This window comes from Pristis pectinata, chromosome 1, assembly GCF_009764475.1.
Source record: "Pristis pectinata isolate sPriPec2 chromosome 1, sPriPec2.1.pri, whole genome shotgun sequence".
In the NCBI taxonomy this organism is placed as follows: domain Eukaryota; kingdom Metazoa; phylum Chordata; class Chondrichthyes; order Rhinopristiformes; family Pristidae; genus Pristis; species Pristis pectinata.
In genome coordinates, this window is record NC_067405.1 from 143,207,602 (window position 1) to 143,227,982 (window position 20,381).

Sequence of the window (20,381 nt, forward strand, 5' to 3'; positions counted from 1 at the left end):
AATGGGATTTGCAATGGTTATTAACTTACAGATCAACTATCTGTGAAACGGGAAAATTTAAACACAAAAGAGAAGACATTAATGTATGCAGCACTTTTCATCTCATTGGGACACCCCAATGTGTTTTGCAACCAATTTTCCCCCTCGACCAGCGAAGCGCAGGGGAATCCTTTAACGAACATTGGTAATCGATTTATTGTTGTCACATGTACCGAGGTACAGCGAAAAACTTTGTTTTGCATGTCACCCATACAGATCATTTCATCACATTCGTGCATTGAGGTAGTACAAGGGAAAACAATAACAGATTGCAGAATAGTGTTACAGTTACAGAGAAAGTGCAGTGCAGTCAGACAATTAGCAGATCTGTTGAGTATAAAATAGCTCAAGCTGCGAAAACCAATAAACACCCAGTTTTGTTTGCTCACTGTGAAGATCTTGTTGTGATCTGTGTATTTCAGGTTATCAAAACTCAAGTATTGAAGGACCAACAGTGTTATAAGGTATTAGACAGACCTACTTGAGAAATGCCAGAACCAGTTCATACAACTCTAGAACAACGAACTAAGGAAACTCTACCGAACAGCGTCTGCCGTGGCTCAGCATAATGCTCTCTTCTCTCGGTTGTGGATTTATATCCACCCCTGAGAATTGAGCATCTAATTTTAGGCTCCCAATGCAGTGCCCCCTAACAGAGGTATAATCTGGAATCACAGAGATACAGCATGAAACAGGCCCTTCATTAACCCACTTTATTCCCATCAATTCTTCCTCAGATTCTACCTCTCACCTACACGAGGGGCAATTTACAGTGGCCAATTAACCTTTCAACCCCCACATCTTTGGGATATGGGAAGAAACCGCAGCATCCAGAGGAAACCCATGCAGTCACAGGGAGAAGGTGCAAACTCCACACAGACAGTACAGCAAGTCAGGATCAAACCCGGGCCACCGGAGCTGTGAGGCAGCAGTGCAGCTAGATGTGCCACTGTGCTGACCCTAATCTCTTCTCCCAAATGGATGCAAAAGATCTCATGCCACCGTTCTGAAGAGTTGAGGGCTTATCCCCAGAATCTTATTGGTATTGGTTTATTATTATCACTTGTACCAAGGTACAGTGAAAAACTTGTCTTGCATACCAATCGTACAGTTACATTGAGTTAGTACAGAGTGCATTGAGGTAGTACAGGTAAAACGATAACAGAATACACAGTAAAGTGTCGCAGCTACAGAGGAAGTGCAGTGCAGGTAGACAATAAGATATTTATTTATTAGTCACATGTACATCGAAACGCACAGTGAAATGCATCTTTTGTGTTATTGAGAATGTGCTGGGGGCAGCCCGCAAGTGTCGCCACACTTTCCAGCGCCAACATAGCATGTCCACAACTCACAACTTTGGAATGTGGGAGGAAACCGGAGCACCTGGAGGAAGCCCACGCAGACACGGGGAGAACGTTCAAACTCCTTACCGACAGCAGCAGGAATTGAACCCGGGTCGCTGGCGCTGTAATAGCAGTGTGCTTACCAGGATGATGCCTGGTTTTAGAGAGTATGCATTATGAGGAGAGACTAAGGGAGCTAGGGCTTTACTCTTTGGAGAGGAGGAGGATGAGAGGAGACATGACAGAGGTGTACAAAATATTAAGAGGAATAGATAGAGTGGATAGCCAGCGCCTCTTTCCCAGGGCACCAATCCTCAATACAAGAGGGCATGGCTTTAAAGTAATGGGTGGGAAGTTCAAGGGAGATATTAGAGGAAGGTTTTTTACCCAGAGAGTGGTTGGGGCGTGGAATGAGCTGCCTGGGGCGGTGGTGGAGGCAGGTACATTGGTCAAATTCAAGAGATTACTAGATAGGCATATGGAGGAATTTAAAATAGAGGGATATGCGGGAAGAAGGGGTTAGATGGTCTTAGGTTTGGTTTAAAGGTCGGAACAACATTGTGGGCTGAAGGGCCTGTATTGTGCTGTACTGTTCTATGTTCTAACTGCTACACTACCGTGCTGCCGCGAAGGTCACAGAATTTAAGTTTAAAAGTGTAGAATGATTATAGTAAGGGTAACGAGTAGACCTGTAGAGAGCAGCTTGCAACAAGTCGCCACGCTCCGGTGCATCATTTCGGCTTTACTTTCTGTAGGGTCTCGCTACACACAAATTAGCTACTGCGTTTCCTATATTACACACTTCAAAAGTACTTCACTGGCTGGAAAGCACTTAGGGACAGAACTCTTGAAAGGAATTGAATAAATACAAATCTCTTGCCTTGGACAGGATTGCACAGCTGTTGAAGGTGATCTACATCTGTGGTGCTGAGCATCTTGCACATTGAGTAATGTTGTACAGACTCATCCCACTGTCAATGCATCTCACCGCTTCTCCAACCCTTCCTTGGACCTTGCTGGCTCTTCTACAACATTTTCAGTTTCCAGATGTTTTTCCAATTACATCGTTGAGTAATGATTCCATTATTTTTCCTACCAGTGATCTTACGTTAATTGGTCTATAGATCCCTGGACATGTTCCACCTCTCTTAAAATTAGGAATCACATCACTAATATTCAGTCCATCACTTCTTCATCAGCTCCTGGGGACTGCAGGCTGGTTTTCTGATCTCAGCACATTCTAGTCGATCTATGCAATCACTGTACCAACTGTGCAGTTGGCATCACTCTCTTCTGTGTCAGACACAGAAGTCCCATTCCAGACACAGAAAGCTGTGCCAACACTCCCAACACAATACAGAGTGCTATACTGTTGGCAGTGCTGCCTTCAGAGGGGCAAGTTTTTTTTTGCAGAGAGTGGTAGGTGCCTTTAACATGCTGCCAAGGGTGGTGGTGGAAGCAGATATGACAGTGGTGTTCAAGAGGCTTTTAGACAGACACATGAATATGCAGGAAATGGAAGGATGTGGATCACATGAAGACAGAAGGGATTAGTTTAGTTTGGACATTGTGGGCTGATGGCCTGTTCCTGTGCTGTTCCATGTTCTATGTTCAGGTGAGTCATTAAGCAGAGGCCCCATCAGCTATTTCAGTTTGACATAAAAGTTCACTTGCATCACTCAGGAGAACAGGAAAGTTCACACCGGTGTCTGCAGCAACATATATCCCTTGACAAACATCACCAAATTATCTGGTCATTATCACAATGCAAGTTTGAAAAAGCTTGCTATGCACAATTTGGCAGACATCTTCCCTACTTTTTATTGATTCATTCTTCAGGATCTGGGCATTGCTGGCAAAGTCAGCATTCACTGCCCATGGCTAAATGTCCAAGGTGGGATGATGATGAATTCCCTTCCTGAACAGCTGCAGTCCTTCTGGTGACTGTGCTCCCACAGCACTGTTCCAGGACTTAGACCCAGCAGTGAAGGCCTGGTGATTTGTTCCCAGGTCAGGATGGTGTGTGGCTTGGAGGGGTGTTCCCAGGTATTGGCTGCCATTCCTTCCTTGGCATGAGAGGTTGCAGGCTTGGGAGCTGCTGCAATGGCTCCACTTCATTGGCCAGAACTATTTTGGAACAGGAGTTGATGGAGATGGTGCTCAAGTGGTAACCTTTCAACAATTCAAAAAGAAAAAAATCAGGAATAGTCTTGCAGCCAGTGGTCACTCTATATAGGGACAGTCTCCTGCAGCAGAATCACGTTATGGGGTGGACGCAGGTACAGTAGTGGTGTTCAAGAGGCTTTTAGATAGGCATGTGAACATGCAAGGAATATGGATCATATGCAGGCAGAAAGGGTTAGTTTAATTTGTCATCATGCTCAGCATAGACATTATGGGCCAAAGGTCCTGTTCCTGTGCTGTACTGTCCAATGTTCTATGAAACTAGTAGCAGAAATAAGATATCTAAAGTAGAACAAGCCCATCCTTTGCTGTGGTTGACACACAGATGTGGAAATCCAGTTCCTCTCCTGCTCCAAATGGCCAACCATCAATGATTAACTGGAGGCTCGGTTACCAAATGCAAAACCTCTAGTAGCTCACAAATTACAAGGGCAGGGTGCAAAGTCCAGGAGCAGGCTCAAGTGAAGCCAAGGACAGAAAGATAGCAACTAATTTCTCTGCTGGGTGGAGTTCAGGCCAGACTGCTTAAGGGTGCTGGCAGGACCAATTCATTCACTTAACACCAAGGTGATTGGGGTGGGGGTGGGATCAGGAACTCTTTCTCCTCAAAAAGCTGGGGTGGGAGCATCTGTTGAAAATTTCCAAAATGGAGTTCATAGAATTTCATTAGGTGAGGAAAATGAGGAATATGTGACCAAGTCAAGTAAATGGATTTAAAATACAGCCAGCCATGATCATAGAACAGGCTAGAGGACACAAATTACCTTAGAAAAGTTTTGGGTCAAAGACCCTTCATCAGATCTCTGGAGATCTGATTTTCTCTTCCCACAGATATGGTCCGACCTGAGTATTTCCAACATTTTCTGTTTTTATGCCAAAGTTCCTATGTAGCCATTAGATAAATTAAAAGGTCAAACATGAGAGGATGGACATTGCAGAGGGAAGCCAAACTACAGAACAAAATACAGGAAGTCCCCGGATTACGAACGAGTTCCGTTTTTGAGTCTGTTCGTAAGGTGAATTTGTACGCAAGTCAGAACAGTTCCATACAGTTCACATCTAGCATCAATTAGTCCTAAATCACTACAAGCTTCAGTTATTTGTTGCTATATATTAAGATCCAAATGGAATTTTAATTCCAGTTTCATTATAATTCCATACATAATGTGAAGCAATCTAAGATACAGCATAATTTATTATCGCCGGGACATGTGAAGACAGTCATCAGTCTTGTGTGTGTTTGGTGTCATTCATTACAGTACTGTGGAGGTACAGTTACCACATCGAGTGAATTTTGTGTATTTTCCGACTGACGGACAAAAAGAATCTGTAGAAACGGACCTCGGTCATTACCCGGGGACGACCTGTCGGGGGAGAGCGAGAGAGAGAGAGAGAGCGAGAGAGAGAGAGAGAACGAGAGAGAGAGAGCGAGAGAGAGAGCGAGAGAGAGCGAGAGCGAGAGAGAGAGAGAGCGAGAGAGCGAGATAGATAGATAGATAGATAGATAGATAGATAGATAGATAGATAGATAGATAGATAGATAGATAGATAGATAGATAGATAGATAGATAGATAGATAGATAGATAGATAGATAGATAGATAGGGAGAAATATGGTGGGTGGGGGCGGCAGGAGAGGGGGCGGGTGACCATTCATAGCAACCCTTATCATTTGGAACTCCTTGAATATCCCTGCCCCAAAATAGCTGTACAGACTCTAACACGAAACCCACGATCCAGCCATTCGCCGCCTCCATCACCTGTCAAGGTCAACACTGACAGGCAAACCGTTCTGCGCCCAATTCCGCGCCTTCTTCCCACCGTTTGTAAGTATGGGTGTTCGTAACCCGGGGACTTCCTGTAGCAAACTCTTATCTGCATTCTGAGACGGAGTAGTGGGAGATCACCAGCTGCATTGTGTCAGTGCCAGCCCCTTGCTTGAAGTGGGCAGGGAAACGAGGCAGCCCAGGTCATCAGAAACCAGTGAGCAATAACTAGCTTACTGCACCTTTTTGACTTGCATACTCGCAGTTTGTCACTCTTAATTCTCTCTCAATGTTTGTGGCAGGTGGAATTATGGATCTAGCTAAGTTAAATTGGTTTATTATTGTCACATGCACCAAGGTACAGTGAAAAACTGTTTTCCATGCCATCCATACAGATCATTTCATTACAACAATGCATTGAGGTAGTACAGGGGAAAAACAATAACAGGATGCAGAATAAAGTGTTACAGTCACATGAAAAGTACAGTGCAGGCAAACAATGCAGTGCAAGGCCATAATGAGGTAGATTGTGAGGTCAAGAGTCCATTTTATCATACTCGGGGACAGTTTAATAATCACTCTTGACTAGTCTAGTCAGGAGTCTGTCAGAGCTGACTGCCCTTAGAGGAAAGGTCCATACCCCAGTATACTTGGAGCAAGTGCTACCCAATGAATCACTGGAGGAGGCCTTATGGATCTTAGGGGCTGGAGTGTGAGGAATCCATTTTTAATTAAAATTCTTGTGGATGTTACAAACTTGCAAATAACTTGCTTTTGTTTAAAACATGAGCATGCACAGCTTTTTACAGCCAAGGACAGGGTTTATGGAACCTTCCCTCATGAACTAAAGGCCTCCCTTTCAGAAGGATAGCAAGCATCTCAAAAGACCACTGAGAAAAACTCCCCGGCCTGATTGGAGCTGCTGATTTTAATTCCAGACGCTCTTTACTTCTTTACTAGTTGATGCATCCAAAGCGTTGGGTATGGGGAGGGGGTTAGACATTTGCTTACGACATTGTCCGAAAGAAAGACTTTAAAGCACTGCAGGGATCACTGGAGCCAGACTGACAGCTAGCGCTGTGTATATCTGGTTGCATGGCAACAGAAAGACAAATCCATTGTACTTGGAGCCCCAGACACATATTCATAATTCTGATGTGCAGATAGATGAGCAGGCTCCCCAGCACCAACTCTCCAAGGAGGCACCGCACTGCTGGCCAGTAACTGTTAACAAACATGCAATGCAAAAAAAAATACAGCAAAGGTTTTGGTGCAGTTATTGCAACAAGAGAACTGAGATTTACATGTCACAGCCTCACTAATGCTCTCATGCAAGAGAACCATGTACATCTGTGTTGTTTATCCAGACTGCAGGGTTAGTGCTCTCTCATTTATCAATTGCCAACTTGCTTCGCTTTCACTGCAGTATAATAATACCAAGACACAGCGGCTCACCAGAACCTGCACACAGTCCTTAAAATTCTTCGAAGGAAAGCCACTCTTCTTGATTTTAATCTGCCTCAAGTGTGCCCTTGCTCACAAGAACAGCAACGTTTTCAAAGAGAAGGGTCATAACTAGCAATAAATCCTCAGAGGGAACACCACTTCAATCTCATTAAACGCTTTAATACCCATTTGAATACCAGCTCAGCTGCAGACTGCAAACAGAGTTTTCGCCATATTAATGCAAAACTCACCACAGACATTTCACATAATAGGAAACCCTTATTTACTCAAGCTCAGACAAAAGGCCAGCATTTTTTAAAAAACCTAAAGACTTTAGAGAGATCAGATAAAAGCCCCAACTCCATTTATTCCAAAAACCCAATATTTGAATTATTTGAACCATTTTGAGATCTCTGTTGCCTACAACTAGGACTTGGATCTTGCGGGTCAGACAGAGGGGGGTGACACCAATTACTGCTTACTGGTCGCCTTTCCCTAAAGATCTGTCAAAGCCTGAATACATCTCCTGTTATCATTACTGGCTGAAGAAACCACCCATTGTAATAACACTACCATTGAATAGAAAGGAAGGACATGTCTTTCACAACTACAGGTCATCCTAGAGCAGGCTACAAGCCAATGAAACACTTAGACATGTAGCTGCTGTTCTAATGTTTGGAAACGTGGCAGCCAATTTACACCTACAAGCAGCAAAGCAATAATGGCCTGATAATGCATTTTGATTGACGGTAACAGAGGGATAATAAAGGCCAGGGCACCAGAGAGAAACCTGGCATCATCCTTCTTTGATATAGAATTATGGGATCTCTTGTCCACCCAAAGAATCTGAAGGATGGCACCAACCATGGACTTGTCTCTGACCGTAACACACAAAATGCTGGAGGAACTCAGTGGGTCAGGCAGCATCCACGGAGGGAAATGGACAGTCAATGCTTTGGGTTCAGTCCAGATGAAGGGTCTCGACCTGAAATGTTGACTAACCATTTCCCTCCACAGGTGCTGCTCGACCCACCGAGATCCTTCAGACTGTGTTGCTCCAGATTCTAGCTTCTGCAGTCTCCTGTCCTCCTCATCTCTGATTGTGTTTTTGCACTCTCATTTTGCACACTTATGTAATTTATGTATAATTTGTGTTGTTTGAACCTATGTGCCTGTGATGCTGCTGCAAACAAGTTTCTCCATTGTACCTGCACCTCACCGTACTTGTGCACATGACTATACATTTGACTACTGAATAGTCCCCTAGTATGATAAGATGGACTTTTGACCTCGGTCTCTCTAATGGCCTTGCACCTTGTCTACCTGCACTACAGTTTCTCTGTAACTGTAACACTATTCTGCATCCAGTTATTGTTTTCTCCTGTACTACCTCAATGCACTGTTGAGGCATGGGGATGGCATGCAAAACAGTCTTTCACTGCACCTCAGTCTGACAATAATAAGCCAGTTTACAGTGCTGCATCCTCTCCCCTCATTCCCTACCCCCAGAACTGGTTAGTGCAGTGGGTGCCCATGGGTCAGCATGGATGCGGTGGGCTGAACGGCCCGTTTCCATGCTGTACATCTTTCTGACTCAGAACTGCAGAGGTCAACCCAGATTTTTTTTTTGCTTGTCAGCCTTCTGACCGAGGTGAGAGAGCTTGTGGAGAAAACCTCATCCATCACAGCACTTTGGTTTGGGAGCAACACATGCAAAATGCACGAGGGTCTCTGCAGGTCAGGCAGCATCTATGGAGGGAAATAAACAGTCGACGTTTTGGGTCGAGACCATCGAGACTGGAAAGGAAGAGGGCAGAAGCCAGAATAAAAAGGTGTGGAGGGGGGGGTGCGGAGGTGGGAGGTGGAGCACAGGCTGGCAGGTGATAGGCAAGTCCGGCTGAGCACGTGGTCAAAGTGCAGCAGAGAGGGAGCAGTGAGAGGAGGTCTCATGGAACTCCTGAAGAGAGGAGGAAATCTTCAGGGTAGGCATACCTAGAAGAGACTTCACAGTGGAACAGCAAAATGGAGAGACAGGAGATGCTGGAATCTGGAGCAACACAGAATGCTGGGGGTACTCGGGTAAGCCTACCCTGAAGAAGTCTGCCTCCAACAGGAGTTCTGCGAGGCCCTCTCACCCCGCTCCCCACTCTGATCTCTGCTGCTATCTGGCTCTTCAACCACGTGCTCATCCAGACTCACCGATCACCTGCCAGCTTGTGCTCCTGCCCCCTCCCCCCAATTTTTTATTCTGGCTTCTGCCCTCTTCCTTTCCAGTCCTGATGAAGGGTCTCAACTCGACTGTTTATTTCCCTCCATAGACGCTGCCTCCAGCATTTTGCGTGTGTTGCTCCAGATTCCAACAGCTGCAGCATCTCGTCTCCCCTCTTTGGCTTGGGAGAGCATTATTCTTAAAGAACACCACATCCATTGTTCTTGGAATTAAAGTGCAAATTGCAGCTGTCAACCACTCCCTCCCACTGTCAGTGGAATAAGCAAAGGACAACAAAGCAAGTGTGCCAACAGGTTTTTCAAAGCAAGCAGGGAAAACTCAACAGGCAAGGCACCAAGCCTCGGCCAACCCTCGTGTACAATTAGTGAAGAGGCTCACAAGAAAAGGACCTGCATGACCCCTACTTTGAAGCTTCACCTTCAGGACAAGACCTCACCACAAGGAACACACTCACAAACATAAGCCCTCAGCTCAAAGGAGTATAGATAAGGTGAATGGTCAGTCTTTTCCCCCAGGGTAGGGGAGTCTAAAACTAGAGGGCATAGAGTTAAGGTGAGAGGGGAAATATTTACAGGGGACCTGAGGGGAAACTTTTTTCCACACAGAGGGTGGTCTGTATATGGAACAAACTGCCAGAGGGAGCTGTAGAGATTTCCTTCACAATGTTTAAAAGACATTTAGGCAGGTACATGGATAGGAAAGGTTTAGAGGTACATGGGCCAAATGCAGGCAAATGGGACTAGCTCGGATAGACATCTTGGTTGGCATGGATGAGTTGGGCTGAAGGGTCTGTTGTCATGCTCTATGACTCAAAATCAATCCCAATCTTACCCACATCCTAAGAATGCATTAACAAAGTACTGGGGCTACAAATCATTCCAAAGCACCCCACAACCTCAAGACACCCCAAAGCCTTCATGGCCAATGAGGAAGTTTGAGGTTTAGTGATTGGTACAAGTACAGAGAAATCTGGCAGCTGATCGGTGCACAGCAGGATCTTAGCAAATGTAATAATGACCAGGAAGTTAGCTTTAGTGATGTAGGATAAGGGAGAACTCCTGCCCAACACACAGGCTACACCCTCGTGTGCAAGAACCAAGGGGGTCAGGATGTGGGTAGGTTTGTGGCTAGAACCATGGCCCAGAATGGGACCTGGTCTGTGAGGTTCAGGAGTCAGTGAATGGGTGAGAAGTGAGGAAAGAGACAGCAGACAGGAACTCCTGTGTCTGGACTCACACAAGAGCACCACGGGAGAGACCTGTTCACATCCCTTTGTGGGGTAGCATTAATACCAAATACAGCAGAGCCTGGTCTCAAGTAGTCTTGGTTCCCCTGGCCACTGGGCCAAGACCTTGTTCTGTGAGGTCCTTGTGGTAGCTGGTGTGCCACAGCTATCCTCCGATAAAAGTAATCATATGCAGGCAACTTCATGTCCTCAAAGTAATCCTCAATCCCGACGAACTACCCAAGAGAGAAGTTCTATGGGCCAACTATTCTAGCACTACAACTTAAAATTATCACTTCCATTTTCCTGCACAACCTTCACCACCACTCACCTAATCCCCCAAATCCAACAGGGCACAGATGCCAGGCCAAGGAATCAGTTTCAATGGGGGCAGGTGGAAGGGGGTGGAAGATGGTGCAGAAACATTGTCCTCCTGTCTGTCGATAGCAAACATAACTAAAACATACAATAGAAACAGTAGGCTATTCAGCCATTCTTTTAGATCATGCCTGATATCCTTCCACCCAATTTAACCCTTTTCATTCTGTAATTCATACAAACTGGAGTTAATGTGACCCACGTAGACACTGCGGCCAAGAAAGCTCACCAGCGCCTCTACTTCCTCAGGAGGATAAAGAAATTTGGCATGTCCCCTTTGACACTCACCAACTTTTATCAATGCACCATAGAAAGCATCCTATTTGGATGCATCACAGCTTGGTACGGCAACTGCTCTGCCTGTGACCGCAAGAAACTGCAGAGTCGTGAACACAGTTCAGCACATCAGAGAAACCAGCCTCCCCTCCAGCGATTGTCTACACTTCTCGCTGCCTTGGGAAAGCAGCCAACATAATCAAAGACCTCACCCACCTGCGATATTCTCTCTTCTCCCCGCTCCCATCGGGCAGAAGATACAAAAGCCTGAAAGCACATACCACCAGGCTCAAGGACAGCTTCTGTCCCTCTGTTATAAGACTCTTGAACAGTTCCCCTCGTACAATAAGATGGCCTCAACCTCAATCTACCTCGTAATGGCCTTACACCTTATTGTCTACCTGCACTGCACTTTCTCTGCAACTGTAACACTATATTCTGCATTTTGTTATTGTTTTTCCCCTGTTTAGAGGGATTATGTTTCAAGGGATATGGGCCAAACATGGAAAATGGGATTAGCTTGGATGGGAATCTTGGTTGGCATGGACCATTTGGGGTGACGAGCCCATTTCCATGCTGTATGACTATGACTCCAATCATGGCTGATCCATGCTGGTCTCAACTCCTTTTCTGTGCCAGTTCCCCATAACCCTCAATTCCTCTCTTTCAAATATTTATCTATCTCCACCTTAAATACATTTCATGATTCTGCCTCTACCTTCAGATAGAATTCTAGAGATTCACCACCCTCAAAAAATTTCTACTCTTATTTTAAAATGCTCTTATGTGCCAAACCTCCATGTTCCTTTGAGTGGAAAACATGCTTCCCAATGTCACTCTGGATTCCTCCACTAGAGGAAAATCACTGCTGTCAAATCTCCTCAAACACCTTAATCCAATCACACCTTCAAGTGAGATTCCTTATCTCTGTGCCGAGCACCAGATAAGGAGAGTTAAAAGTGAAGAGACTAACAAGCTCATTCCGTCACCGGCAAACCTGAGTGAACACAGACAAGATGGAACAGCTAGTTAGTGGTGGAACACAGCCAAGGCAGAATCAAGTGGAGAGAGTTAATCTGGGTAACTGGGATTGAAATCCAGTCCTAACTGGTACAGCTAATTGTTGGGGAAGTGCAGGAGGAAGTGATGCAAATTTGAAACTTAAAATTTCACAGCTTCTGTGCAAAACTAACTTCTATGAACGTCAGTGAAAATTTTTAAAAAACTTCAACACTGGAAATCTAAAATGAAAACAAAGTGCTGGAAATACTCAGGTCAGGCTGCATTTGTGGGAAGAGAAACAGGTACTGTTAACTTTGAAGCCTCAGTTCTGTTTCTCTTCCCATTACTGTGGCCTAACCTGCTGAGTATTTCCAGCATTTTCAGAATCAGATTTATTATCACTGGCTTAAATGACATGAAATTTGTTATTTTGCAGCAGTACAGTGCAAAGACAAAATTACTACAAATTACAAAAATAAATAATAGTGCAAAAAGGAATAACGATGTAGTGTTCATGGACTGTTCAGAAATCTGATGACAGAGGGGAAAAAGCTGTTCTTAAATCATTGAGTATGGGTCTTCAGCCTCTTCTATCTCCTCCCGTTGGCAGTAACGAGAAGAGGGCATGTCCCGGATGGTGATGGTCCTTAGTGATGGATGTCACCTTCTTGAGGCACCGCCTCTTGAAGATGTCCCTGATATTATTCCACAAATGCCAGCTGTGAGTTAGTGAGTGCTGTCACTGATTGAGGGCGGTGGTTCAAGGACTTCCAGACTCCAGCATGGGCAGTGTTAAGAGAGTACCATTCTGTCAGAGCTGTCTGCTTTCTGATGAGACAGGCCCCACTCTGCTCTCTCTCTCTCTCTCACACACAAGAGGATGGAAAAGATCCAAGGGCGAAGAGGAGCAACAAGGCTATTCCTGGTGTCCCGGCAAGCATCTAACCCTCAATAAACATCACTTAAAGGTCAGCTAGGCATTGTCACATTGATGCTTGTGGGAGCTAGCTGTGCACAAAATGGCTGCTGGGTCACGAGAAACATTCTTCGCCTCTCTCGAAGAGTGACAATGCAAGAATTACTCTTTGGGACTCCAAGTAAAACCAGGGAGGGACCTCATCTTAGACAAAAAGGGAGAATTGTCAAAATAAATGGTTCTTCAAAAGAGAAAAGGATTGCAGGAATGCAGTAGTTGAGAAATTTAATGATATTTGCTTAAAAGTGTGCATTGTTGGAGAGAAATTGAACACAGCCACAGCCCTTAAATTTCAAGACTTTTGCCTTTCTGGCTCAAACTGTGACTTATCTCAGGTAACAAATGATGAAATTAAATCTGCTTGCATAACATTATTTGGGACAGCGGATTTGGATCTTTAGAGGACTCAGGGAAGAGCAAAGTTTGCATAATGAGTTATTTCTAGAAGCTAGCAGGGGTAGATGTCATTGTGAAGACTCTTCATTCATGTATTTCATGTAAAATAAACCGTGTCAATTAATGATGGGCCTCCTGCCCTGAGTCATTGCTCCACCTCCTGGAGAAGTGGTGTACTGTATACAGTGACGTATCCTCAACACACACATCATGGGATCTTACTGACAAGGCTTCAAGAGACTGTACTAATTAGATAAATTATCAGACACCCAAGATTATCTCCCAATCACCTGCAACGCAGGGACAATTTAAGGGAGATTCCATTGATAACAAAGAATATCTAATGCAGACCCAAAACATCGAGGAAGGCTATCAAAGCTTGCAGCGTGATCTTGACCAGCTAAGTAAATGGGCTGAAAAACGGCAGATAGGAATTAATGCAGACAAGTGCGGGATGTTGCACTTTGAGAGGACAAACCAGGGTAAGACTTGCAAAGTGAATGGTAGGGCACTGATGTGTGCGGTAGAACGAAGGGACCTGGGAATACAGATCCATAGTTCCTTGAAAGTGGCGTCACAGGTAGATAGAGAGCTTTTGGCACTTTGGCCTTCATAAATCAGGGCATTGAGTACAGGAGTTGGGATGTTATGTTGAAGTTGTACAAGGCGTTAGTGAGGCTGAATTTGGAGTATTGTGAGCAGTTCTGGTCACTTACCTACAAGAAAGATATCAATAAGCTTGAAAGAGTGCAGAGAAAATTTACAAGGATGTTGGCAGGACTTGAGGACCTGAGTTATAGGGAAAGGTTGAATAGATTAGGACTTTATTCCCTTGAGCACGGGAGAATGAGGGGAGATCTTATAGAGGTATACAAAATTATTATATAGATAAGGTGAATGCATGCAGGCCTTTTTCCCCTCAGGTTGGGTGAGACCAAAACTAGAGGACATAGGTTTAGGGTGACAGGTGAAATATTTAAGGAGAATCTGAGGGGAAACTTCTTCAGAGGGTGGTGTGAGTGTGGAACGAGCTGCTAATGGAAGTGGTAGGTGTGGGTTCAATTGTAACATTTAAGAGAAGTTTGGATTGTACTCTATGACTATATTAAGATTAATTAAGATTTATTTGGAGCAACTTAATTTGGACCTTTTCACAAGATCACAAGATCACAAGATAAGGGAGCAGAAGCAGGCCATTCGGCCCATCGAGTCTGCTCCAAGGAAAAGGGAAAAAGAAATGGGGTGGGAAAAAAAGAGAGAGAAAAAAAAACTATTCTAATCCCATTTGCCAGCCTTATCCCCATATCCCTTGATACCCTGACTATTTAGATATCTGTCTATCTCCTCCTTGAACACCCCCACTGATCTGGCCTCCACTGCTGTGCGTGGCAAGGAGTTCCACAATTTCACCACCCTCTGGGTAAAGAAACTTCTCCTCATCTCTGTCTTGAAACTGTACCCTCTAATTCTAAGATTGTGCCCTCTGGTCCTGGACACGCCCACCAAGGGAAACAGCCTAGCCACATCTACTCTATCCTTACCTGTCAACATTTTAAATGTCGCTACGAGGTCCCCTCTCATCCTTCTGTACTCCAGCGAGTACAGTCCAAGAGCCGACAAACGCTCTCGTACTTAAGCCCTTTCATTCCTGGAATCATTCTCGTAAATCTCCTCTGAACCCTCTCCAACGTCAGCACATCCTTCCTAAGATGCGGGGCCCAAAACTTTTGTTCCCCTCTGTAGATGTCTGAAATATTTTGTTTCTATCTTCCAGAAGCACCAACATCCACATCAGTGATATTTCTGTTTTATCCAAAAATCTCCAAGAAAATTTGATCAACTATTGAGTTTGCATTTCCATTTTTTCCTCATTAGAAATTTTTTTCCTTATTTTCAAATTTCTCCCCATCTCTCAATCATGCCAACAACACTAAAATGAAATCTGTTCTTCCAGTTCTGGCCTCAATCAGCTTCTTCTCAGGCAGTTCCTCAGGATCAAGATCATTCGCTTCCTCTCCGGTCCTGTGGGTTCTAAGGTGGTTGGTGGGAACTGCAAACTCTTCCACAGAAGAGGAAGGAGAGAGCTGAAGGGCAGGTGGGTAGGTAGTTTGCAAGGTGGTGTGCTCCTTCACCGCACAAGCAGAGTGCCTGTGCGCTCCGGATGCATGGACACGTGATTCTCCATCCCAAATGCACCTCCTCCACTTTGAACCATCATGGGCCAGAGGTTCCCAGCACACTGTAGAACAGTACAACACAAGGACAGGCCCTTCAGCCCACGATGTCTATGCTGACCATGCCACCAATATAAGTGGCATATTTGCCTGCATGTGATCTATCTCCCTCCATTCCCTGCCTATGTATCTGTCTAAATGCCTCAAACATTGCTATTGTGTCTGCTTTCACCACAACCCACTGCAGCACGTTCCAAGCACTTACCACTCTTAAAAAAAAACTGGCCTTGTAAATCTCCTTTAATGTTTCCCCCTCTCACTTTAAAGCTGTCCTCACGTATTTGACATTTCCACCCTGGGGAAAGGACCATCTACCCTATCTATGCCTCTCAATTGTATGTAGTTCTGTCAGGTTACCCCTCAGCCTCCAATGCTCCACAGAAAACAATCGAAGTCTGACCAATCTCTTCTTACAGCTAATACTCTAATCCAGGCAGCATCCTGGTGAACCTCTTCTGCACCCTCCACATCCTTCCTGCAATGTGGTGACCAGAACTGCACGCAATACCCCAAATGTGGCCTGACCAAAGTTTTATACAGTTGCAACATGACTTCTCATCTGCTAATGTTTGAATGTCCACCTCTTGCCATGACAGAGCTCAGAATTGTGTCCGTTTAGAGAGTCTAGTGTCAGACTTGCGAACACCAATGTACCTTTGGCTGCAAGGTCACAGGCTCTGGAAACCTTCAATAAACCTGTGAACTTTTCCACCTCCTTTAAGAGCTGAATCTGATTAAGCTGGGCCCACCTATACTTCACCTCTATCAACAGCATCTACATGAGGCATCACCTGAAGAAGACAACATCTATCAAAGAATCCCACCCTCTGGGCCATTCCATCTTCTCACAGCTACCATTGGGCAGGAGGTACAGTAGCCTGAAGTCCCACACCACCAGGTTCAGGAACAGCTACTTCCCTTCAACCATTCGGTTCTTGAACCAACCGGCACAACGCTAATCACTACCTCAGTATAGCAACACTATGACCACTTTGCACTACAATGGACTTTTTTTGTTCGAATTGTGTTCTTTCCTGTATAATTTATGTTTAATTTACATTTTTCTTGTGAATGTTGTGTGTCTGCTATTATGTGCCTGTGATGCTGCTGCAAGTAAGTTTTTCATTACTCCTGTGCACACGACAAACTCTACTTCTGAGAGAGAGAGCACACATGCAATAGCCACATCACCAAGTCCAACCCAAGGAGATGTTTTGCAACAACCTACCTGAAGGCTTCGAGCACAGTTTGGTCAGGCAGATGTGGGGCGACTTTTGCAAACGCTCTCTTAAAATCCTCCACCGTCAGAAAACTTCGACCTGGAAATGAATTAAAAAGGCACCCTGTCATCCACTTAGCATCTTGAGTGTAGCAAAGTGTGTCAGAGGAGCATTTTCTGAACAAAATGTTATCAAAATTAGCACACGTCACCAAAAGCTTGGTCAAAAAGGAAAGACAGATCAGCATTTCTAGTTGCGCCTGTTAGGACGCCAGGGCAGGCTGACAATAAAGTACTTTGGAAGTGCAGTCACTGTTGTAATGTGGGAAAGGCTCCTGCCAATCTATGCACAGCAAGCTCCCACAAACAGCAATGAGATAACGTTATAGTTTGAGGAATTAAATATTGAACACACACAAAGGACAATTTCTGCTTTTATTGGAAGCAGCACTACAGGATTTTAAGTCACTTTGATGGGTCAGATGAATCTTGGTTTCAATCTCTGCTACTCGGGGGACCTCCAAGAGGGACAGTGTAAATTTTTGTGCTCAAGTGACTTGAACCCTCAGCCTTCCAACTCAGACACATCACAGCCAACTGAGCCAGGCCTGGTACTAAGGCAGGTCACCAGGAAAAGGAGATAAGAGTTAAAAAGAAAATCATGGAGGCCTTTAGCAGGGAGAGATGAAATAGGTTGAAGGAAACTTAAAGAGCACAAACATGGTTAATTGAAGCGAATGGTCTGTTTCTGTACTGATCTCTATGCAATTACCCATCTTCCCATGAAAGTAAGGATACGAGATAAAAAAGACAACATAAATTCTGCTTATGGCACTAGAACAACCAGAGTAATACAGCACAGAAACAGGCCCTTCAGCCCAATTCAGCCATGTCAACCAAGTTGCCCTTCTAAGCTAGGCCCATTTGCCTGTGTTTGGCCTATATCCCTCTAAACCTTTCCTGCACATGTACTTGTGCAAATGGTGTTCAAATATCATAATTATACCTGCCGCTACAGCTTTCTCTGGCAGCTCGTGGAAAAAGTTGCCCCTCAGGTCCCTTCTAAATCTTTCCTCTCTCACCTCTAGTTGTGGACTCCCCTACCCTGGGGAAGACCTTATCTATGCCCCTCATGATTTTAAAAGCCTCAAAATAAAAAGTCACCCACAGCCTCCTATACTCCAGGGAGAAAACTCCTAGCCTATCCTTATAACACAAGGACACGTTATGGGGAGGATGCAGGAGAATGGGGTTGAGAAGGAATAACAAATCAGCCATGATCGAATGGTGGAGCAGACTCGATGGGCTGAATGGCTTAATTCTGCCCTTATGTCTTAAAACAGTTTCTGTAGTTTGGATTGAAACAGGAAATGTCACCAGGCGCAACCTCTTGGGCTGTTTTGAATCCAATAGTGCTGTCGTTAGGAACATTAGCAGAAACTGCAACTGCATGACCAAGTGAAATGAACCTACAGTGCACATCAAACGCCGAGAAGATCTGCCTTGCCTCTTCATAGCGGTCCATGGCTGCCAGCTTTCTGCACATGATGTTTGTGAACTGGTCCAGGGGCAAGCCTACAAAGGAACAGTACACAATAAGCCACACAAGCCATATCCCTTTCAACACCTTACCAGTAACATTTTAGTTTCCCAAAGCTCCAAAACACTTGCCCAAGTCTGGCTGGGTTGGAGGTCATCTGGCAAGATGTCCCAACCACACACTGGTCATAATGTTCCATAATGTGCAGGAGTGGGATACCTGGGATCAGAGACAACTGCAGGAACAATAGGTCACCTTAACCAAACGAGCTCAAGGATTGAGAGTGAAAGAAGACAGAGGAAATAGGGTAAACTACAGACAAATCATGTGTAGAAAGTAATAGAGAGAGGAGGGCTGCATTAAGAGATAAGACATAGATCTAGAAACATAGAAAACCTACAGCACAATTCAGGCCCTTCGGCCCACAAAGCTGTGCCGAACATGTCCCTACCCTAGAAATTACTAGGCTTACCCATAGCCCTCTATTTTTCTCAGCTCCATGTACCTATCTAACAGTCTCTTAAAAGACCCTGTCATATCCGCCTCCACCACCGTTGCCGGCAGCCCACTCCACTCCACTCACTCTGAGTAAAATACTTACCCCTGACATCTCCTCTAATACCTACTCCCCAGCACCTTAAACCTGTGCCCTCTTGTGAAAACCATTTCAGCCCTGGGGAAAAGCCTCTGACCATCCATACAATCAATGCCTCATCATCTTATGCACCTCTATCAGGTCACCCCTCATCCTCCGTCGCTCCAAGGAGAAAAGGCTGAGTTCACTCAACTTGTTTTCATAAGGCATGCTCCCCAACCCAGGCAACATCCTTGTAAATCTCCTCTGCGTCCTTTCTATGGCTTCCACATCCTTCCTGTAGTGAGGCAACCAGAACTGAGCACAGTATTCCAAGTGGGGTCTGACCAGGGACCCATATCTAGTTTAAGAATATTTTAAGATCTGCAAGAATCACTCCAACGTTCCTACAAACAGTTTAATTTTTCTCGAACTGACCCAGGGAAATAGACTGGCATTGCTTTAACAATTATCATGTCATTTACAAAAGGTACTAGTTCTGTTGATTATTAGCCCTAGCTTCTGACAGGGAGATTAATGGGAATTGAGACAAATGAACAAATGGTTAAACGTAACAGGAGCCAAGAGTTGGGGAAATGACAAGTCAACCAACAAGTGCTGAGGATAGGCAATTCATAACGTACCTCCTTTTCCTGAGCTTTCCGGCTAGTTTTAACATTACTAACACTCTGCACATTGGCCATTAATCTGCCAGCAAGGTGCAGCCCATTTAGATCAGGTCCCTGGGTCAATTCACCGGTGACAATGGGCAGATGATATCAACTGCGGCAGTGGCCACAATTAGCGATTAGCCAGAGAGGGGGCTTGAAGTTCTGGAAGGAGCACTGCTCCCAATCAGGTCCTGCACACGCAGGGAGCAGGCAGAATAGTTGGTGCCAAATTAAATGGATGGCCAGGACATTTGACCTGGACTTGTGGATGAAGAGCTCCCGGGAAAGGTACAGGAATTTGCCAGTACTTGAAGGATCACAATCTAGCACAAGGAAGCACCCTCAGGATACAAGAATTTGCATTTATAAAGTGCCTCAAGTAAACAAGTGGAGACAAGAGACTGCAGATGCTGGAAATCTGGAGCAAAGCACAAAGGGGCTGGAGGAACTCAGCGGGTCAGGCAGCACCGGTGGAGGGAAATGGACCCTCTGATCTGTGGAGGCCCATTTCTCTCCAGAGGTGCTGCCTGACCGTCAGTTCCTCCAGCTCCTTTGTGTTGCTCATGTAAAGGAGTGTTTGATAGGCTCCAATACAACGTTAGCAGGCAAGCTCTAATACAGAAACACAAGAAAATACAAGGATACTTTAATTGGAGAGTAGAGAAGAAAAAAAACATGCATTTATTAACCATTTAATTTTTTTTGAGAGATCTGGGCGTTACTGGCAGGGTGAACATTTATTGCCCTTGAGAAGGTGGTGAGTCTCCTCCTTGAACCACTGGAGTGCTGCTCCCACATTGCTGCTGGGTCGGGAGTTCCAGGATGTTGATCAGCAATGAAGAAACAGTGAGAGATTTCAGAAGCAGGATGGGATGCAACT

General features: G+C 44.9%; 1 protein-coding gene across 3 annotated transcripts in view; it reads right to left on the reverse strand.

The window, feature by feature from the left end:
* efcab11 (EF-hand calcium binding domain 11) overlaps positions 1-20,381 on the reverse strand; it is a 95,301-nt gene that overhangs the window by 60,718 nt on the left and 14,202 nt on the right. For 2 of the 3 annotated variants that reach the window (XM_052029742.1, XM_052029744.1), the window contains exons 4-5: positions 18,190-18,291; positions 16,726-16,816 (exon numbers count right to left, since the gene is read on the reverse strand). In XM_052029742.1, coding sequence (XP_051885702.1) covers positions 16,726-16,816; positions 18,190-18,291 — 193 coding nt within the window. Of the gene's footprint in view, positions 1-15,462; positions 15,503-16,725; positions 16,817-18,189; positions 18,292-20,381 lie in introns of those variants that run through there. The other variant, XM_052029743.1, reaches the window with a different exon arrangement.